Source organism: Poecilia reticulata, linkage group LG1 (assembly GCF_000633615.1).
Source record: "Poecilia reticulata strain Guanapo linkage group LG1, Guppy_female_1.0+MT, whole genome shotgun sequence".
In the NCBI taxonomy this organism is placed as follows: Eukaryota; Metazoa; Chordata; class Actinopteri; order Cyprinodontiformes; family Poeciliidae; genus Poecilia; species Poecilia reticulata.
The window spans coordinates 13,495,082-13,517,209 of NC_024331.1; the positions used below are offsets into that span (position 1 = coordinate 13,495,082).

At 41.2% G+C, this 22,128-nt stretch overlaps 1 protein-coding gene across 1 annotated transcript in view; it reads left to right on the forward strand.

Moving 5' to 3' along the window:
- Positions 1-22,128, forward strand: part of LOC103464839 (xylosyltransferase 1) — a 108,421-nt gene that overhangs the window by 43,271 nt on the left and 43,022 nt on the right. Inside the window, exon 2 of the mRNA XM_008409210.2 lies at positions 15,987-16,560. Within this exon, the coding sequence (XP_008407432.1) occupies positions 15,987-16,560 (574 nt within the window). The remainder of the gene's footprint in view (positions 1-15,986; positions 16,561-22,128) is intronic.

The following is a 22,128-nucleotide window of genomic DNA, read 5'->3' on the forward strand; positions in this document are numbered from 1 at the left end:
GTGGTGTCTGAGGGCCTGCCTTTGTCTCTTCTTCGCTCAATCTGTGGACAAATTAGGGACATTGTTGACTGCAGGACAAGACTCCCAGTCTACCTTCCTCTTTCCCCCCCCCCTCCTTCACGCTGAGCGGAGGCTTTGGCATGTCCTGCTAAACTCCTGCTGTGAGGGAGGAAATGAGAGCCAAAATTGCTGCTGATGTGTCTTCCTGAAAAGCACCGGGTTTCCAGACTTTGATGCCATGCAGGTGGTGGTGGAGGGGATATTAAGGTGCCCTTTAATGGTAGAGGAGAGAGGAGGGGGAAGTTTGTAATTTGACCAGATTGTGTCGCGACTTGTTTTGGGTGTGGCCTGGTCAGGGAGCCCTGCTGGCAACAAATGGCTTTTGATGTCAGGTTTAAAAGGTTTGTRGGGGTGGGGGGGAGTATTGGAAACCCCATGCTGCTCAGAGGTGGGACTAACATTGGGAAAAGAGAGAGAAATGAGAAGTCAAGCGTGTTGCGGGTTGTTTTTTGTTGCAACGGAGAAGAACTGGGTGTTTTTTTTAAGTGATATTGTCAAAATCTCAAGAGAAGACGTCACTGTCTGATTTCTACAGCGTATGTACGCACAGTGTGGTAGAGCAGTTAATCAGTTTCATTTTCAATGTTTGTTCCAGTCAATTGCAAAAACAATGCAGTCGCAAAACTGTTTCATATTTTTGGTCTGTTCTGTTTTGCAGGTATGCTCTTATTTTGTCATTTCCAGACTGATGTAATACGATTTGATTTAGAAGACAAAGAGATGAATCAAACAAGCCAAGCTAGATTTKGTGCTAGAGAGTATTTGCRGCAGTCAACAGCACATTTTTCATTAAGTAAAATAATTATTGAATATAATTTTACTAACATTTAAATACATGTATAAGATCTTTCAACAGCAATGCTAAAATGTGAACAAASTTATTTGGAGAAAATGACTTGCTTTTACTTTTTATTGGTTTTCCCTATTCATTTTTTTGTTTTAATTTAATTTGAGCAATTTTTTATTTGTTTTTAGACATGATTGAGGTACTGCGTTGATGATTTTATATCATTTTTATATAAATATAAAAAAAATAATTTTCAAATTTTAGGGGAAAATTTTAAAATGTCCTGATCTGGGTAATTTTCAAACTCGAGACATACAATGACTTAAAATATTAATGTTAGCTAAATTAAAATAGACATTAAGGTTCATACCATTTCACTCAGAAGTTGGACGTCACAGCTTAGACTGACATTAACTCAACCTAACCATTTGAAAGCCATTTTACAAGCTTATAAGTAAAGTTTATTTATAAAGTGCTTTTCACAGACATAAAATCACAAAACGCTGCACAATAGAAATCAACCTTAAAACTATACAAAGCATAAAACAAACATAWGAAACACAGTAGAATCAACATCACACCACAAACAATTTACAGCATACCACTCCCTTCTAAGTCCTTCTAATGAGATTGTCTTAGTTTAATTTCAGGGATACTGTAAATCTCTATATAATCACATTTCTAAAAATAATGACCYAAGTCATTTTTTTTGGCAAAGGTGTTTTTTTTTTTTTTGCAAAAAAGGACGTAGGCCATTGTTATACAAATGTGACACTATAATGGTCTCATCTGCCAATAAAGTTGGTTCAGGCTGTAGCATGGACCGGTGACTAGATCCAAAGATTTTGCCTGCTTGAAATGTAAAAATGTGATATTTTCCAATGGTTCATTCACYAACKTATTGCTAGCACTACCAGATCAAGCTCACGCRTTGTGGAAAATGTCTTTTCAACATACTGTACATGATAACTCACTCCCTTAAGTCATGCTGCAATTTAAGGATGAGGTTAAAAGAACCCAGTGATTGTCTGGTGAAATTCTCTGCATGAACCAAAACTGCTTAATTTTGCAAACTGGAAACAATTTTATTTTTTCTGAACATCTGTGGGGTTGACTTGTTGTTGCAAGCAGGCTTTAAGTGGCCACTTACAGAACTGCAGACTTAAGCATTAATCTGGTTCCTTCTTCTTCAGCCAACTTTTTTAGTTTATTGCCCCAACTCTCTTCTTGTCATGCAATCCTGTTAACCACTGAACCACAAACTGCCTAATTTATAGAAGGACAAATAATCTTTTTGATATCTTTTTAGATTTCACTGAAGGCTTTTTTTTCTTCTTACATTTTAAGAAGCTAAGGCTTGAAATCTACTCTCTTGCTTGGAAATAACTTGCCCTGGACATTTTTATGCTGTGACTGTCGAACTTTAAAATCTGATCAACCATCTGTGCTTTTGCTTTTGCTTTTGCTTTTGCCTTCTCTTCTCCCCTTCACTTCCTCTCCTTCTTACTGCTTTCACTTTGATTTTTATCTCCCTATCCCCCAAGGAGATAACTGTAACTTTAGCGACTTTTAAAACTCACAAACTACACCTTTCAAAAACCATAGATTGCTCTTTGAGTGTAATTTTTCCATTTCCCATTGACTGTTCAGCTGTGCTGCATTCGCAGCTGTTTGGACACAACACATTAGCTCTCTGTGTTTGTTTTTGCAAAAATGCAAATTTGACCACATGATGTGACTTCCAAATGGATTGATTATAATCATTTGAAGAATTTTATTCAAGAAGGATGTTTAACTCTTCGGCAAACAGTGCATTAAGAACATTTAAATGCAATGGATGTCTTGAAAGCASCGTTTYTTGGAGTTTCTCTGCTTCGGTAAACAGTTTTTTTCACCCTCGAGTCTTTCAGCAGAAACAACATCTAACTGACAGCTTCCACCACGGTTTCTTTCCGCTAAAGAAGAAGTCATTATTTTATTCTCACCTTAAAGCACTCACTCAGAAAACAACAGGAAACCTGAAGAGGATGCTGATATTAGCAATGCCGTAAGTGTGTGGTATTTCATAAATAGCCTGCTCTGCCAGGCCAGAATAAACTGAACTTTAGACGCAAAAGACTAAGTCATCGTTGGCCTGATCTTGTCTAGCCTCATTAAGTCGATGACATATATTAMGTTTTCAACAGGTCTCTAGGAAAGCTCTTGTTGGTTATTAAGATGTTTGGTTATTTCTGTCATATTTTAAGTAAAAAACATTTCTTTTGACACTACTAAATGCATAGTTGGAATATGGCAGATTGGAATCGATTGTTATCCAGTATTTCAACTTCTAAATCTTTGTCACATTACTTGTTGATGGGTTTTTAATAAAAGGCTTGAGGAAACAGATGGGGATTCACTCTTAGAAACAAGAAGGTGTACACGCCAAGATCAACAATGAAGCATTGTTTCTCAATCTTTGTGCATTTCCAAAAAAAAAAAAAAAAGAATTGGGCATCAGGGAATCATATTCCAGTCTTCCTTATCGTTCGGAATTACCAACAATGTGCCTTGGGTTTTTGTCCTGCAGGCAGAACATTTGACAGCACAGTGGAAGTGAAACCAAATTGCCTCACCATGTGGTATATTTGCAAATCATTGCATGCTGTTCCTAAATATGGTGACTGCTTTTTTTTTAAGCATGTAAAGCACAAATCGAACCGGGATCAAATGTGGTTTGCCTCGCAGCTAAAAACAGACGAACATGACTCTCCGCTCAGCTTCGTGTAGTGTACGGCATCTTGCTGTGTCACTGCTTTGTATCTCAGCWGACCGCCGAAGAGAGGGGGATACCCCGCCCCCCAAACCCTGCTCTCTCTATTCCTTAAGTTCTTCTTTTCTACACTTAATCTCTCTCATGCCAGACCCGTTGTCCGTCTCAGTTTTTTCCTGCCCCTGATCTATTTTTGGGCCTATATGTAAAACGTTTGTCTCTAGCACAACACACACGCAGCCCTCCTTGTACCCTTATGGRACCCCACTGCGCTGACAGACCACGCAGCCTCGACGCATAGAAGGGACCCTGTGTTGCTGCGCCATTGAGCGGGGCCTCATGATGTCACAGGGAAATTGCCGTCATCCCTCACTCGCACGCCGACTGCACAGAGACGCGGCCCCTCCCCCTCCGCTCCCTTTTCTTCCCATCGCCGTGGTGAATGGAATTGCATGGCTGTGCAGTTCAATCACTGTCAAGTGCAAAGAAAAGGGGTCTCTTGTGCAAAATTTCATGATTCACAATTGATTAAATAGGGGTGTCATTTCATGGCTGAACAGGGAGGTGCGCGACAGGAGGAAGAGGAGGGGTAAGAAACTTTTCTTCATGCCCTTGTGAGATATGGCTCAGGAATCGCCTGATGGGCTTTATTCGAAGTTGGGAGATGTGCGTTTCTGGGGCTTACTCAAAGGGAGGAAATATTAGGACGCTGTAGGAGAGAAAAGAGCGTGAAGAGGCACACAGTAGGAGGACTGCCAATATCTTAACATGGCCTGTTAAATGGCTTTCAGTGGCTGGAGATATATAGGCTTAATACACTGTTTGCAAGCTGAATGATTTCAATTCCTGTTGTCATCTGGAAACTTTCTGAGTTCACATAGTGAGGAGGCGGTTAAGGAGAAAGGACAAGTTATTTCAGCACCAACCTGAAGGCTTGAGGGGCATATTTAGGCCCCACTATCACACAAAACGATTATTAATGTTAAAGCGTAAGTAGTTATTGAGCTTATGGGACTTTTTTCAGCATAATTTTACAGACATTGGTCAGAGTTTAAAGCTAAAATGGAGTTTAAAGTCAAATTTGACATAATATCCCCCCCTTAAAGCTACTGGTGTTTCAGTTTTGACATAATGTGATATTGAATTTCTCTTTATGATCACAGCAAAAATAAACACTAACATTTCTCTTAAGTCCTATTTTTGACAAGTATTATACATAAGCCGAACCATACAGGTTCTCATCAACATGCTTGATGATTTGTTTTTATGTACCATTTCAGAAAATAAGTCATAAGCCGAGGACGTCCCTTGTTATCACAGCTGATCTCGTACTAATAATCAAATGTTGAATTCTGTGTGACATTGACATAATTCAACGTGGGATTAATTGTGGAAGAACGCCACGTTGAACAGTGTCAGGTATTGATTCAGTGCTTTGTAATGGTGGTGGTTCAGACTCTTGTTAGCAAACAGTGACTGGGATCAGCAATGTAAAGCTTCCCATATTTGTGAAACAGCTGCCTGGTGGTACACAGACAGTTTAAATTTAGCTCCATTTCCTCTGTCGTAAACAAGTTAATAAAAGCCTGTACCTTACTGTCAGTCTTGTTTTCCTCCGTTTTCTGTCACGCAGTTARTATTACAAGCAACTGCTGGCCATGCAGTTTTGTGTTAAAATACACTGAYTGAACTTTGGGATGAGTTTCAGTTCGTTTTGCACTTTGGTTTGCCAATCTCAGCACAGCAGGTTGAGAAGTGGGCATCCTGATCCTCACTGATAGGTCTTAGCCAGCTGTTGAGATCCATGTTGATTTGAGTTCTCCAAACCATCAGCAATCAGTCAGTTTCACAAGCAAACTGGTGAGAAACGCTGAATGTAGGGCGAAATAAATTCCTGCTCTGAATAGTTTCCTCACAGTATGAGAACATCCCCAATTCCGTATCCAGAACTAGAACACATAGAGTGATTGCTGCCTGCACACACAAAAAAAGGAAAGAAGAATCATTGGGAGAAGAGCATGATGTTCGGTGGACCCCAGCCTGTTTATGGATCAGTATTTGCAAATTCAAGAACTTGCAGATTTTTCTGTAGAACATGACTTAAAATTATTCACTGATTTTTAAATTTTTGCAGAGCATATTGACACTATTCCAAAAAGAGGCTGCTTGGGATGCTGAGATACCCAAAACTCAATGCTACTTAACATATTATTGACTGTTGTTTGCAATCAGCCAATCCAGGAGTGCCATTTATTTTCCTTAGCAACGACTGGCTGTACCCCCCCAAAAGTAGAGAACAAGAAAACAGTAGATATTATTTTCTYAAGTAGCGCTACAATGGTTTCCACTCTACGTATTAATGCACATTAAGAGGACCAGAGGGGATCTCAAGTTTGCAGATTTTAGCTATTCACATGTGGATGTCCAACCCAACGCGCCTCAAATACTGGTGGATGTACTGTACCAATTAAAGATGTGAATGAAATGTGAGAAGTTTGATGGAGTAACTGTACACGCTAACTTCGTAAGCCCTGAAATGAGATGTTTAATTTTAAGTCTAGTTATGACTTTAGCTGCCCAGCAGAAAACTTGTATTTTAGTCCAGATGGTGAGGAGAAACCTGATCACTTCTCACGTTGAAAGCAAACRACACTTGTCAAATAACCTATTCCGTCTTTAGCTATGCCACATGACTTWTGTGTTTAAAGGTAAATTTCAGGTTTCAGACATGTGTTGTAACTCACATACATTTTGGAGCATTCTCAAACCCAGCCTGGTTCCTGGAGCCTCCACAAGCGGCACAGTCACTCACACACACATGGACACAGCTAAACACACAGACATGGCTAGGTTTATGTGACTGAGCGGTGCTGGCATTGTTCAGTTTGCATTTGCGTGTGTGCATGTGTGCATGTGTGCATGTGTGCATGTGTGTGTGTGTGTGTGCGTGTGCGTTGCGTGCGTGTGTGCTTGTTAAAACAACTACGGAAGCCAAGAAGGTGAACCAAAACTGAAGCACTGCATTCATTTCGTTGTTCTTTAGATCGTTTTGCTCTGACATAATTTGCAATGAGAGAGCCCACACAGAGCAAATCTTCAGGGTCATCTTTCAACTTCATTTTCTACTTAATCCAATTCAAGTGTAGAAGTTTCAGAAGTGAATATTGTTCATCTCCGTGCAGATTTTCTTATATTTCCTCCGCAACGGTCGCATCAGGTCATTTCCACATCAGAGAGCCGATGTTAATGAAATGACACTTTATGACATTTATCTGATGCTTTTATTCAGAAACGCACATCCTGTGTGTGCAAAATGCATTAGCTTGAATTGACCAGACTTTCTACATTCTAAAAAGCAGTGAGCAGTGATTTTAATAATTCAGCGTTTTAAGATTAGAATACAAAGATTCAGCTGTGCATGTTGTGTTTCGTAATCAGGAGATATGCTTCTTTTTTTCTGCTTGAAGAGGAATGTAATTAAGTGCAGAAGATGCAGCATAAAACAACCAGAACAYGATCAGGATCACGGTCCGAAACAATTGGCTGGAAATGTGTCTTGAAAGTAGAGAAATTACCTCCTTTAATCTTTTTTTTTTCATTTAAGTTTTTTTCTTTTGTTACACAAAGCTTTTGAAATCTCCAGAAACATATTTTGCTTTGATCAYTCAAAGCAAAGTGAATTTGATAAGTCTTGCCACATAAAGCTTTTTTTTTGTTGTTGTTTTTTTTACCAGAATACTGTTTTGTTTTGTTTTTTTGCCAAGAATTACATGTCAAGATTGTTATCGTTTTATTGTAAGCACAGACTGAAAGGTACGGATCATTAGTTTAGTCTTGCAAAAATAGGAAAAACTCCTGCACAACCCATTCCCTATCAATAGCAGTGCTGCTTTCTCTGTTCTTTGATGGTATTTAAGTTTTTGCCACCTATTGGTGATTGTAAGGATCATAATTTTAGAGATGCTGCMTTCCAATTTTGATTTAATCTGATTTAATTTAAAGTGTAATATAAACAAATTTACCTCCTTGCAGAGTTCTTGTTTTTTGATATCACATTTAAAAAGGAGTCATTTCCCTGGAAAGAGACGGTCAAATTAGACGGTCAAGTTGATGTTTATAAGAGCCAATGTGCAGCAGCAACCAGTTAGCTTTTTTTTCACATACATATAATTAACTATTGTCAGAGTTATTGTGTTAAATTATTAAAGAAAAAAAAAAGTTTCTTGCTCCATACCAAACTTTTAGCTGTTTTATAGTTTATTTTATTGTGCAAATGTTACTCTGAAAAGCCTGTTTATCCAAAATAAATATAAGTAGCTTTCAGTTTACCCTGCTATGCGGTGCAGGGTGAATATGTAATGAGATCAGTAATGGCTCCGAAGGCACTCTAATGAGTCATAAATCAGCCAGCGTGAACAAAAGAAGTGACCCTGAAACGATTGTAAAAGCTACAGGGAAATTTAGCAATTATTGTTTCATTGTATACAACCTTGCTTTTTCTGTTGTGTGTAAAAATCAAAAAGAAAAAAAAACAGACAACTACATATCTAGATGGAGCTCTACGTTGGTAATTTACAAATGACTTACCCTTCTGTTATTTTAACTTTATAAAAATGTTCTTCACAAACTCGAACGTGGAGCCTGTGACTAAGACGACTGACTCACTGTTATAGCTTAAAAAATGAGTTAACACGTCGTTGGTGCTCTTTGACTTTCCTTTTTTGGAGACTTTGACTRGAGAAGTAGGCAGCAATGAGTCTGTTTTCACAAACCTGTAGGTTTATTTGATGAATGAAAGATGCCCTGGTTATCAGCTGTCATTACATGTCACACGTCTATCCCACAGCAGTGCTTGAAAAAGACTGAGAGGTTCTGACTGTACAGATTGAGATGATTAAAGAATAGAAACGATTTAACGTGAGAACCATTAACAGTAATAATATAATGCCTGGATCTGAGAAAAAAAAAAATCACAACCTGCAGTTTCCTAAAACAAATAAACTTTTCACTTGTAATGCCATTGTGAGCTTATAGAAACCAACACAAGATGAATGTTTCATTATGAGTTCACATTTATGTGCAGATTTGCAATATTTAAGGAATAGAAACTACAGTGTCTGTGGGAATGGTTCTGTCGTTCTGGGCATTTTAATTATCTTGACAAAGCAAAAATACACATGTGCAAACAGTCTGCGAAGCCACATAGTTGCGACAGAAGAAAGTCTGTTCGGACAAAATGGGAATTCTGCATCAGTTTGTAACCTCACCTTTGACCTCTGGTCTCAGTGAAAACCCTCGACCCTTGTCTGTGTAACTCCAAAATCTTTTCTCTTTGGTTTTAAACAGAATCTTTGTCTGATTCCTAAATATAATTTTGCTATCAGTACATACAATGTGTCTACCTCAAATTTCCTGGACAGAAAGTGTTACCAGCGTTCACTCTGATGAAAAGAYGGACTCCCCCTCCAACACTCCAGCTCCAGGGCTTGTCACAGGGCACACAAGAAGCTTCTGTGCATACCAAACCCAGCTCATTTGGAGCTGCTGCTGCGGGTGCTAATCGTGTATTTGCTTGCACACACACACACACACGCACACACACCCCCACACACGCACACACACTCCTTCTTTTACCATACATGTGACCAGCATTCTCCAGTTTTGGCCTGTGGTAAAAAAAAAGGGGGGTTTTAAGAGAATGTCTAAAGGGAGAAACAGAGAAAGGAAGCTTGAAAAGCACGCAGAACACAGAAAGTAATGAAATCTCACAGCTTGGTTGCCAGTAAGAGACTATTTTGAGTTTCCAGAAGCCAGAAAGATGTGTCATCTTAGTGTTTCCCAGGCACCAGGCATGAATATGCACGTTATTGAATTAAAAGCAGTAATTGATAACAAACAGGCGGACAATGGGATAAGAAAATRTGGGTTCTGGATCAATCCTCCTCTTTGCTGATTTGTACCCCCATTTCACAACTGTGGATAAACTGTTTCATACCTACAAACCATTTGTTGTTTTGTTTTTTTTCTGAATTAGTGAAGTATCTTCACTAATTCTGAAGATTAGATTTAGAGTTAAATTGCTGTTGGGGGTTTAGCTTTGTATTAAACTATTTCCATTTATTTTGGTTCTTATTTGAGTTGTGAGATCTGAAAGACGGAGTCCTATGATCAAACCTAAGATAACATGAAGCTCATGTTGGTAGAGGCATTGCTGAGTCCCTCAAGGACTAGAGATTGAGAAATATGATAGAGGATTAGCAGGATAAAAAAAAAAAAAAAAAACATTTGTGTCAATAGCGGTAAAAAACAAACAAACCAAAAAACATTTACCTGGTGGGTGCAAGTTGAGTTGGGTGTTTTCATTTCAGCTCAAAAGTTCAACTCAAGAATTGTATTCCTTCTCACTCCAACAACATGCATCAGGTCTATTTCTTCAGAGAGCAAAGTCTACACTGGGAAAATAGAAAAGAATAGCAGTAAAAAAAAATAAAACGGAACCGTTTTAGAGTCATAACAGATAAAACGGAAAATGAAGCAGATTGTAAATGACACACAACAAAATTAGATATTGTATTAATGGACAAGTGTTTTGACATTTTTGAATCACGTTGCGTTGCTCGAGATAGCAAAAACAGATATTTTATTACTCAATTGGGCTGCATCTCGTACGTCTACAATAATGACTTACAAAAGTGAAAGACATGAATGAATACCTTGGTAAAAAAAAATAAAAAAGGAGGAGATGCAAATTGCAAGCAAATTTTCATTCACCAATGATTAGCCACCTTTGTCTAGAATAGGAAAGTCTAACTATACACGATGACATGTTGAGGAGGTAAAAACAGTTATTTRATCCTGTTTGTTGTGCTGGAGCAGGGATGAGTATTTAACGTATCTTCTGAGAAATGACTACCGCAGACTCATTCTCACGCATCTTTGCCACATTTTTTTTTTTTGTTCTTCCTGCAGCTGAGACCTGCTGGGAGGTTTACTGCATRAAGAGCATTCAGTTTTCATTCAAACTGAGAGATCAGCCCACTTAGTCACTTACAAATCTTTGTCATGTTTGACTGGTACACTTTGGGGCCCCCCTCATTGACACATTTAACTCCATTCTGGCTCATTTCTCACTGAGGCGTCCTCAGGTGCTGGAGCAGCTGTGCACCAAGTCTGTCAACTGCATCCGTCTTCCATGTCGCGCCAGACGCCACGTCTTGCTCAGAGAATTGCTGCCACTCGGTTCAGGTAATTAATCTGAGCTCGTTAGCCACATGGAAGGCAGGTTGTACAGAGATTTGCCCACACTCTCGACTTTGGCGACACAGCACACACGCTCCCTCGTAGATAGCGACTCTGAGGTTTTTAGAGTCTACCAGGAGTTGTGTTTTTTTTTTGTTGTTTTTTTTTGGTTTGGTAAGTTCTCTGGTGTCAGGTTTGTAATGCCTGTCCATTGTTTGTGGACGTGCACTGGGAATCTTGAACATCATTAGATTTTTTTTTTTGCTTTTTTTTATTAGCTTTGTTGTAAAATTCAATCAAACCTCTCTAAAAAKAGAAAATCCAATGATAGAAATTCGTAGCCATAAACAAGCGGTTTATTTTCTGTATTTAGCAGAGGAACCATTTTTTTTTTGAAAAGTAAACATTTTTAAGGTCAAATATCCGGACTAAATTTTTATGCAAATATCTCCTTCTAAAGTTGTCATGATTAAAAAAAAAAAAAGAATAATCCCTCCATCAAATTATGGTTTGATTTATGTCACAATATAAATGCGTACAAACCATTCCTATCAGGTCTATCCTCCCTTTTCTACTACACAAAATGTTGCCAGAAAAATGAYGTAAACATCCAGAGTAATCTGAAAAAACTGTGTTATGTCCCTTTACTTCCAGGGATCTCGGAAGCAGATGCTAACGTTAGCATAGCCGCTAACGGTTAGCAAGTGAGTCACTTGTGTCTTGTCAAAACGCCTTTTTAGATAATGTAATGCAGACAGATATGGCAGGCAGTTTTGTGTTAAAATGGCCCGACATATCTTTTCAAATCTTTTGTAACTTGTCTGTTACACACCAAAGTATTTGCATTTTAGCTCAATGAGCACCGCAGGGCAACTCGAGAGCTATTCCAGGGTGAGATTAAAACAAGCCCTTTAAATACACCTTTAAAATAAAGGCCAACTGAAATGGTGGGGTGAATCTGATCTGTATTGTTATCCTGTGGGCCTTCACATTTTTCTTGGGACTGCAAGAGCAAACGATGGCATTAAGAAAGGGGGATAGGGTGGACCAGATGAACTTTTTTTTTTCTTTTACTGAGAGCAAGGAATAAAATGCCAGAGAAGAGAAAGAGGAGGAGGAGGAGAAAGAAAAGGGTAAAGCTGGACAGGTGCTGAAAGACAGATATGTGCTTTTTTTCCCCTTTGCTGCACAGGAGATCGAGGCAAAAGGAAGTGAGAAAGAAAGAAAAAAGGACAGGTGAACTATTTCCCCCAGTGGGAGAGGAAATGAGGTAAAGTGGAAAGGGCCAGCTTAGTATTGAGAAATGGACTAAACCATCCCCAGAGGGGGAGCTGAAACTCCCAGCTCCATTGGGCCTCTCTCTAAATGTACCTACCAGTGATGGATGATTTTCTTTTCTTTTCTTTTTTTTTTTGTTTACCCCCCTCTGCATTTTCCTCACTGTTCAGCAAGGCTCAGGGCGCTCCCCGCTTGTGCTCATTTGTGCGTGTGTGTCTGCACAGCCACCTCGCCATATGCCAGGCAATCCCCGCTTTGCCTCCCTGACATTCCCAGGGAGCGGAAAACACATCCCCAGCAACAATCGATAGCCCCCTGCAGCTCCATGCCCCAGCTGTAGTCCAAGGCAGCTCTATCTTCAGTGAGTGCCTCCGCTATTAATTCTGTGTCCCACCGTTTCCTCCCGGTCTCCGAGATTAAATAGCAGCACAGCTACTGGAGTCCTTTTGCTCACAGAAGGAGGAAGAGAGGAACACCGTGTGAAGATTGTGGATTCACAGGAATCTCCTCAGCCTCTGCTTACACAGGCCACTCATTTGGACTTCAGGCCGCATGGGGCTGCTTCGCTGTAATGGTCTTAGTAACTCAAGTCAAAATTGCAAAGATCTGAAACAATATAAGGCAAAACCATTTCAAACTATAAAGTTGAACAATTTTAATCAATGTCTTTGTATGGCATTATCTCAAAATCTTTTAAAAAAAATCAGTAAAATGTATGAGGCTGTTTTTGCTGTGTTGTCAGAGGTCAAAGCTATTAGTTACACAGAAACCCTGTTTAAACAAATTAGTTGAAGTGGGAGGATGTCACAGTGGCGCAGTTGGTAGAGCTGTTGCCTTGCAGCAAGAAGGTTCTGGGTTCGATTCCCGGCCCCGGTCTTTCTGCATGGAGTTTGCATGTTCTCCCTGTGTATGCGTGGGTTTTCTCTGGGTACTCCGGTTTCCTCCCACAGTCCAAAAACATGACTGTTAGGTTAATTGGTCTGTCTAAATTGTGTGTGCATGGTTGTGTGTCCTGTGTGTCTCTGTGTTGCCCTGAGACAGACTGGCGACCTGTCCAGGGTGACCCCGCCTCTCGCCTGGAACGYTAGCTGGAGATAGGCACCAGCAACCCTCCCGAGCCCATTAAGGGACAAGGTTGTAAAGAAAATTGATGGATGGGTTGAAGTGGGAGAGAACCTTCCAACTCTACGCAGAAAGACTTTAGGAAGAGATTCACACCTTTGTCATTCTGCCCGCGCTCCAACACCGCAACCCCACCGCTCCACCGCTCACTGCCACCAATATAAATAATTGATTATCAACCACAGCAGGAAGCCAGATCAAAGCTTTCCAAAGACCTGAGATCAGGAATCAGAAGGAATTCTGCATCTCTCGATACGTCGTCTAGAAGACGTTAGATCCTCTGTGTTGGATTGTCTGCGTGATCACGCCCCAGCTTGTTCTCCTGGAAGCGTGGTTAAAGGATTTTATGCTCTCCCACAAACTGTAAAAGATTTAGACTCTCTACCATTAGCTGTGCTTTGGGGAGTACGTGCCTTACAAGTCCAACAACACGTCGTCACCACATGCCAGACTTGTCATTTTTAATTTAACAAGAGAACACTAGAGAGAAAAAGAACAAAAAACAAAACGGTCTTATTTTAAAAGCAAGAAAAGCTCTTAACTACTGGCATCTCACCTCTAACTTCTGCGTCGTGTCTGTCTTCTACTAAGTTGAGACACACACTTTTGTGGCGTTGTTTTTTTTTTTCCAGGCAGTTTTCCAATTTAACTGTGTCCCTCATCTTCTCATATCTGTCTCAGCAGGGATCAAAGCACAAGAGCCTCCAGGGCAAACACATGCTTCGGCTTCACTCTTTCTGCCTTAAACAAAGAACAACACTCTCCGTTGTGCACTTTTTGAACAAAAATCCACTACAAGCACGAGCTTTACAGACATAATCGTGACTGCACACAGCCTCATTTTACCTCTGGAAACATCCAGTGACTTGCACTGCGTGGATTAGTCTCCTAAAGCATTCCCTTTGAAACGCCGAGGCAGGGATTTCTTTTTAGGTGATCACCGGCCTAAGCAGCTGTTACACGCAGGATTAACAAGTTCTGCCATTCACAAGAAACACTGTCTTGTTTAAACTAGTTGGTGGGGTACGGCGGCGGGGGTGGAAAGCAGTCACAGACGAGGGCAAAGGGGAGACGGGGAGAGGTTATGACAGGCAGGAGAGGTGGCAAAGTGGTGGATTAATAAAGAGGAGGTGAGAAGAGGGAGAAAGTGAGGTGTGAGAGAGGCAAAATGGGTAGCAGATGATCAGAGGAGAGGAGGGAGATGTGCAAGAAAGGATGAGGGATGATCGGAGTGGAGCGGAGGGGAGGGAACGAGATGTGTGAAGAGAAGTGTGAAGGGCAGGAGCGAGGGAAGAGGCAGAGATTCAGAGGAGAAGAGAGGCAGGCAGCTTTAACGCATCTAATTTAGTGAGAACCAGACCTCCGCCAAGGAGGAAGCTTAGAGGGAAATGACAATGGGAGCGTTGTCCCCCGTCTTGTTTTCCCTGCAGTTTTGCGTTGCGCTGTATAATATCATCCCCTCCCCCCCTCCTGTCTCTTTGAGCGTGAAAGTGTCCCACCTTTGTAATTGTGCGAGTACAARGTGTTTACAGCGAGGAAAGGTCAACGGGGCGATAACAGACCTGGCTGTAGGGGTGGAGAGACATTTCCAACCAATCTCGCGTCTCTCTCTCGTGCTTCTCACCTGTCCTGGTTCTGATTCTCTCTTACAGGCTTTGTTTTACACACATATCTATGATAACTGCTGTTGTAGTGCCTGGTAAAAAGATCCAAACTCTGGGTAATCTTTGCACATTTTGAAATTTTTTTAATAATTTGACAAATTTCATGAGTTTTGGCTTCACTTCACAGTTCTGTGCCACTTTCTGTTAATGTTTTATTTATAATCCCTGTAAAATTCATAGAAACTTTGTGGGTATAAGTCAAGAATCCCCTGTATGTCTTTCCTCGGCTGCTCTTTGTCATCCTGTTTCCCACCTTCACTTTTTTTTTTTCCCCTTTCAAATTTCAGATTAGCTTCTGTAGAGGGGTGCGTTACAGCAGGTTGGCGGCAGCTTTTTCTGTTTTTTTTTTTTTTGTTTTTTTTTCGTTTCATGCATCACAGAACATTTCAGTAGAGAAAATCAACATAGCTCGCTCGTACCCTGTGCCAGTGCTCCTTCATCTTCCACCGCTGTGTCACTCACTAGCAGATTTTTGTGCCGCTGTGCCCTGTGCTCCCCGATGCTTTCAGCCTATTCTGCTGGAAAAACAGAGGACGGGCTCAAGCAAACAATCCCGTTCACTCTGAGACTATCTCCAATATGCAGCCATGCAGTGYTGAGCAGTGCAGTCAGACRCCACGCCTCTGCAATTTCTTTGCATTTTTATTTGTCTCAAGCAAAAGAAAGAACACGCGCTCATCTACGCTCACGCTCAGTCATGTTCTGCATCTTCAGTCCCTCTTGGTGCTTTGTTTGCCGAGCGTTGGGTCTGTTTGAAGGAGATTTTAATTGAAACCAAGGGCTAATCTGATGATGGCACGGCGCAACGGAGTCCCTAGACCTGTATCACCTTGAGTTATGTAGCRCCCTGTGGTGCCTTGCTGCTTCATTTCATGGCTCGTGGTTCGGCGCCATGCTGCCTAGTCATTAATGCCATGTTGATTGTTAATCCAACACTTGATATGCACGGTGCTCGCTTGGTTCTGATCTTGTTTTTCTTATTTGTGTCCCCACTTTGCTCTTCCTCTTACCTCYCTCTCCCCACTCTATTTACCCAACACTTCCTTCGWCTCTGTCCTCCTCTGCTCCACCTGTCTCCCTCCAGGAYGGGTATTACTCCCACCGGCCGAAGGAGAAAAGCAGAGTCGACAGCAACAATGAGAACTCGGTGCCCAAAGACTTTGAGAACATAGATAATAGTAATTTCGGTGCCCGTTCGCACCGGCAATCTGTAGGCGCCACCAGCAGCAAGCAGCGGGAGCGTGTGCAAGGGAAGCCCCACACCCAGCAGCAGGCCTGGCACGACAGCTCCCCCAGACTGGGCCGCAGCTCCAATGAGATTTTGCCCATAGGCCACCAGTCGCTAGAACTGGGAAACAATGCCTCCTATCCTGGTGGCCAGGGCATCGTCGGAGGCCTGCAGCAGCAGCACACTCGTGCCTCACTTGACCAGTCCCAGCACAGACATCAGCATCCGCACAAGAAGCAGGCGACTACACCGACACTGGAGGTGACGTACGATCAGCCGCCGCAATGCGAGATCAGCGGCAAGGAAGCCATTTCTGCCCTGTCCAGAGCCAAGAGCAAGGAGTGCCGGCAGCAGATCGCCGAAGTCTACTGCAGACACAAGGAGGGCCAGCTGATGCCTGATGCAGTAACTCGTTATTGCCCTATTGAAGGTAAGTGCATTACTCTAGCGAAGGGCTGTCATGGTTTTATGTTTACATGAGAGGCAGAATTTGAATGCTCTCCCAATTTGTGTGGCTTTTGTTTGATTACGCAAACTTTCTTTCACAATTTCCAATCAAGAAGAACGTTGTGAATCCGTTCCAGTAAGTTGATCTAGATTGCAGCAGGAGTTCTTGCTGTATGGAAAAGATTGGAAGCACCAGGTCAGGGATACTTTGTAAGGAAAAGATAATTACAAAGTGTATGCACATATTTAACTATTGCAATAGCTCTATCAATGATTTTGTTTGAGGAAAGTGACACCGCTAAACATTGAAGCAATGAGTCTGAACTTCTTTCTCTGGAGACATTAATTAGGAGAATGCAACGAGGTTTATGGCTGCAGTAGCCATAAACATATTAACTTCATCTTGGAAGGAGACAGAACTCAGCAGAAGCACTGAGCCAAGAGTACTTTCTATGGGAAAGAAAAACAGGAAGAGTAGCTGTAGTTAATGGGTTCGGCTGCTCTGTCTTAAAAGGAGACAGTAGCTGAGTTTCCATTAACCGTAAAATTGCGCAAATTGTAATTACAAAAATAAATTCGCTTGATGGAAATGCAGCACTTTTGAAGGAAAAACTCATATTGCTAGAGAAAATGTTTTCGCACTGGAATGAGATGATTTTTCAGCCACATTAAAACACTTTTCTTTTTTTTTACATCACACAAGTCACATGATCAACAGCCGGATGTTGCTACTGGTCAAAAGGACGAAGAAGACAACAGGAAGTAGCGGACGACGGTGTGGTTTTGCTTTTGTTTTGCAAAGTGCAGCTGGCTGTACCCGCGCTCTCACAGCGTTGCACAGTTCATAAAAAGTTGTGCGTCATTCAAATGAGTTGAATCTGCTTTTTATAGGAAAATACAGATCATGTTAAAGTTAATGGCTACGAATGGCCATTTAACTTTTAAAAAAATCAAACAAATACTATTCCAGGCAAACAGCTTTTTTTCTAAGCTTCCCCTCAGRCGCTCTAACTCACTTGTGACTAGAAATTATAATTACCATTTGAAAAGGTATCACTGCGTCTCAGCCAACACTGAGACATCTGAATGCAAATTCRGGATCTGGTCTGATTGTCGGAGCTGTCAACAGACGAACTTTCTGATTAAAAAGTTTCCAAAGATTCCCCGCGACTCATGCCCCCTCCTCTTCTTCTCCCTCTAGTTGRAATTGTGAGAAAGAGCTGCCATTTTGCTGTGACACTTCTTTTTCAGTCGCTCCTCACATTTCAGTGTTGCTCTACGCGCCGCTGTTCTCAGTGCTGCTGACAGAGCAGCATTCGAAATGGGAAGCGTCCTCACTGTACGCCGAGTTCTCCAGTCCACAGAGAGGTTTGCATAGTTGCTTGAAGCTGTAAAGTTACTTGTATTAGGGGGTGGGAGGAGAAACGTATTTGGTTTCTTTGCAGAGTTCTGATTTATGAAAAAAAGTAATCCCTAGTAGACTGTGCCGCCCATGGCAGCTAAAATTACCAACTTTTCGATGAGTCTTTTCAATCGCTGAAGAGGAACTGTAGCCCTCCCTTCTTGGATTATTTTAATTCCGTCTCATTGGCGGGTTTTCGAGCTTGTAAAATCTAGTTAGGATCAGASAACAACATCTCTACGGGATTTAAGCCCAGACGTTGACTAAGGCCTCTCCAAAACCCTCAATTATTATTTTCTTTTTAACTAAAGGAGGGTTTAACTCRACTCTGTCAGAGAGCAAAAACAATGAGTTCACTAGTTAGGACTGAAGCAACAAAACAGGCCCAGGCCATTACACTGCCGCCATCGTGTTTGACTGTTTAGTTCAATCCCTGATGCAACACGACACGCAGCTTCATAATCCACAGAATACCGTTTCCAAAAGTTTTGAAGATGATCAAGATGGGTTTTTTTTTTTTTTTGGCAAATTTGACACAGGCTTTTGTAGGTTTTTTCTTATTCTTTTTCTTTTTTTTCTTTTYTTTGGAGCTCTCCCATGGATAAAATTTTTCCCATCACCTTTCCTTGTTAAATCGTGAAAATTGACGATTTAACTGGGGAAAGTGGCTCCTGCGGCTCTCTCATCGTTGTTCTACATTCTTTCTGTTCTGACCTTTGAGCCCATTTCCTGCTGTCAGACAGGTTTCCTTCCAGTCATTTATTGATTCCCCTGGTCAGTCAGTGGGAAACGCCTGGGTTTGAGTCCGAACCAAACCGAACCAAAATGGTAACTGTCACAGTTTCTTTATGATTTAACATTGAAATGAATTACTTTTAACACAGAGTGAGGTTGGATTGGTAAATGAAATCATTATTTAAAAACGAAATATTGATTAGGTTATCTTTGAGACTGAAATATGTGTGATGATCTGAGAAAATYTTAACAAAAAGCAAAACAAGAAGGTATCAGAAAGKAGCAAATATTTTTTTGTTTTCAGAACTGTACACACTGAGCTAAATGTTTAATATTTGGAACATAAGTTAGCCATCTACAAAATCACTGCAATCAATTTATGGTAATGACAATGATTTAGACAATTCCTGTCTTTAAATTAGTAGAATTAAATTGAATGTTTCAGTGCAACTTTCATAGGAAAGCAGAAGCTATAGATATAAAAAAAATAGGAGTGAGCAATACATTAAGTAGAATGAAATTAAGGGCTCCGGGGAGTTATCATTCGGAGAAAATCTTGTTAAAAGTTATTCCGAATGATTTTCCTGCCTTTTTGTCTTGTTTTTACATGTTACTTTTCTCATTACGTCTGCCTAATCTTTGCCGTGAAGGCTCTTTTTTTCCCCCCAGAGAAAACAACAAAAGTAACCACTTCACAAAGTTACGTACAGACAGTAGGTCTATAGTGAAGCTTAAGTAGACAGAGAAAAATTTCCCCGTCTCGTAATTGCAATTTCTCATCAAAGCCGAGGTACGTCCCCCGCTCTCACCCCTTCCAATGTGTAATTGGTGAAGTAAATTGTTGGTGAAGTAAAAATTGGGATGCTGCTTGTGTTTCTCCCCAAATTGTTTTTTTTTTTTTTTTGATTTGTTTTGTCAAGCTGGCCACAGAACGCAGGTTCCCTCATCTTCTTCAGACGCACCACACTCACAAATTTATGGACATCTGCAGGCTGGTTGTGGATTCTGTACACAAAATCTGTTGCGCCGGCAGCCATCAGCGAGCTGCACGCATCAGCAGGCATGTTGCAGTGAACATTGCGTACACACACGTGCGAGCGCGCGCGGGGCAGCGGACTGTATGCAACGCAGACAGCAGGAGAGGAGGAGAAACCTATTATACCTCCTGCCTGTTCTGCTGAGATACCTCTCCTGCCCCGGCTCCTGTTGTTACAACTTGACAAAGCACAATGACTTTGCAACTTTGGTGCATTCCCGTTCCTCATCAGCGGGAACGTCGCCCGTCTGTGCCTGATCTCTTGTCATCTCACACAGCAACTCGCAGCCCACTCGAACTGACAATTTGATCAAAAGAGACAAAGAAATTGAAAAGGGGCTCTCCCCTGGTGGCTGGGATGTAACAACACAACAACTAAATTAAATCACTTTTCTTTCTCTTCGTCCGCCTGCTGCCTGCTGCCTGCTGCCTGCTGCAAACGTGTTATTCCTCCTCCCTTCCCAATCAAGTCTTAACCTTGTTAGCCGAAAATGCCCAAATTGGCTTGATCGACTTTCAATCCTCGAGGCTTCGGCTAGATTAGCAATTGTGTTAGCTCTACATTAGAGTCGTTGAATTTAGGGGGAACATGCTAACTTTTCTAACGACACTCTGCTCTGGCTGCCGGATCAACAGGCGGCTGCTTTCTGATGGGAGGAGAATGGTTAAAGACCCAGCTGAATAGTGATGAATATCGGTAGAAAAATGATGATGGTGTCATAAATCATGACGAATTACTTAGATCTATTGAAAAATTAATTAATTAGTCCTACTGAGACCATCCGATTGAAATATATCTCAATAAATAGTTAGGAGTGACCTGGCAGTCCTTATTGGACAATTGCAGAATTGGACTAAAAGTTATGAAAGCATTTGAAGTTCAGATATTTGTAAAAGATTATTGTACCCTACAATCTGTGGTAGGAAATATATGAGTAAATGGGGAAAAAAAGACAAAGGAACAAGAGCCCCCTTACTTTTCCAAACTGTTATTTTACTTACAGCTTCTAAGGAAAACATTATTACTGCAGCACAACCTTTGGGTATCATAATGTCATGTAATAAAGTTGTAAATTAGTTGGGCTTTTTTGTTTTTATGTTATTTAGTACAGATCTTACTTACAGACATTATCCTGCTCACATACCCCTACGGAGAAACATGGCGGTGGCAGCATCATTCTCTTATTCAGCCACGGAGAAGATGGACGGAGCCTAATAAAGTCCTGGAAGAAAACTTACTAGAGTTTGTAAAAGACTTGGAGTCGGCATCCATAAACATACAGCCAGAGCTACAAAAACCAAAGCATATTCATGTGTTAGAATGGTCAAGTCAAACTGCAGTAAATCCAGTAGGGAATCTGTGGGAAGATATGAAAATGTGTCTTCTTCACACTGTCTGCCTGAAGATAAACCAAATATGACACTTTGAAACCATCAAATGCAATACCATTTTTGTTATTCATACCTTTTTTTTATCTGCAAATCTCACTTTGTGCCTTTTTCTTCTCTTTTAAGACCGAGACAATCCTTGAGACATGTTCTAATGCAATTTGGTGCATGCCCTCTGGGACCTTACTCAGCTCTTCTTCTAACCTCTCATATGAGCATTTAAGATGGAGGGTGTGTCAGAGCCAGACGTTACACAGGATGATGGAGGAAGAGTGCGGGATGATAGCAGATGAGGGAAAGGCAGTTTCAAAGATTGATAGCAAGCTCTTAGCTCAGGTACACAGTCTGCTCGGAGAATACGCCACGCAAAGCTGCTCTTCTGCAGATGAACAGGTTGACCAAATTGACAATAAAAAAAAAAAAGAAAGTTTAGCTTGCACAGAAGTGCTCATTAGTTCAGCCAGACAGTCTTGCTCACACTCTTGGAGTGCTTTGAGAAGCGACTGGCCAATTATCTGACTGCAAAGCAAGCCAGTGGATCTTCTTAGCCGGTCACCAATTACTGTTCAATCTGATACGGCCTGCAGCAGATTTCCCTCAGAGAACACACACACACACGCGCACACGCACACACACACACACACACACACTCTCACACACATGTAGAAATGGTGTAGCACGAACTCTGTGGGAGTGAATGACGGGAGGTAAAGCCAGTTAGAACCAAGCGAGCGTGTCGTTAACCTTACTCTTGTCATTGGCCTTTGAGCAAATCCACCTTAAATTTCAGCGAGTGCAATAGTTTTCTACAGAATATGGATATGACAGATACATGCGCTAAAACCCGTTGTAATTACAAGGCCTCGGGGCCAGCAGAGAGGGCTTTTCCTTAATGCCAGGCGAATAAACAGTCCACATGTCAGTATTCCCTTAGGTTCCCTGTGTCTACACTACAGACAGGCTCTTGGGAGCTGTAACCCTAAATTATA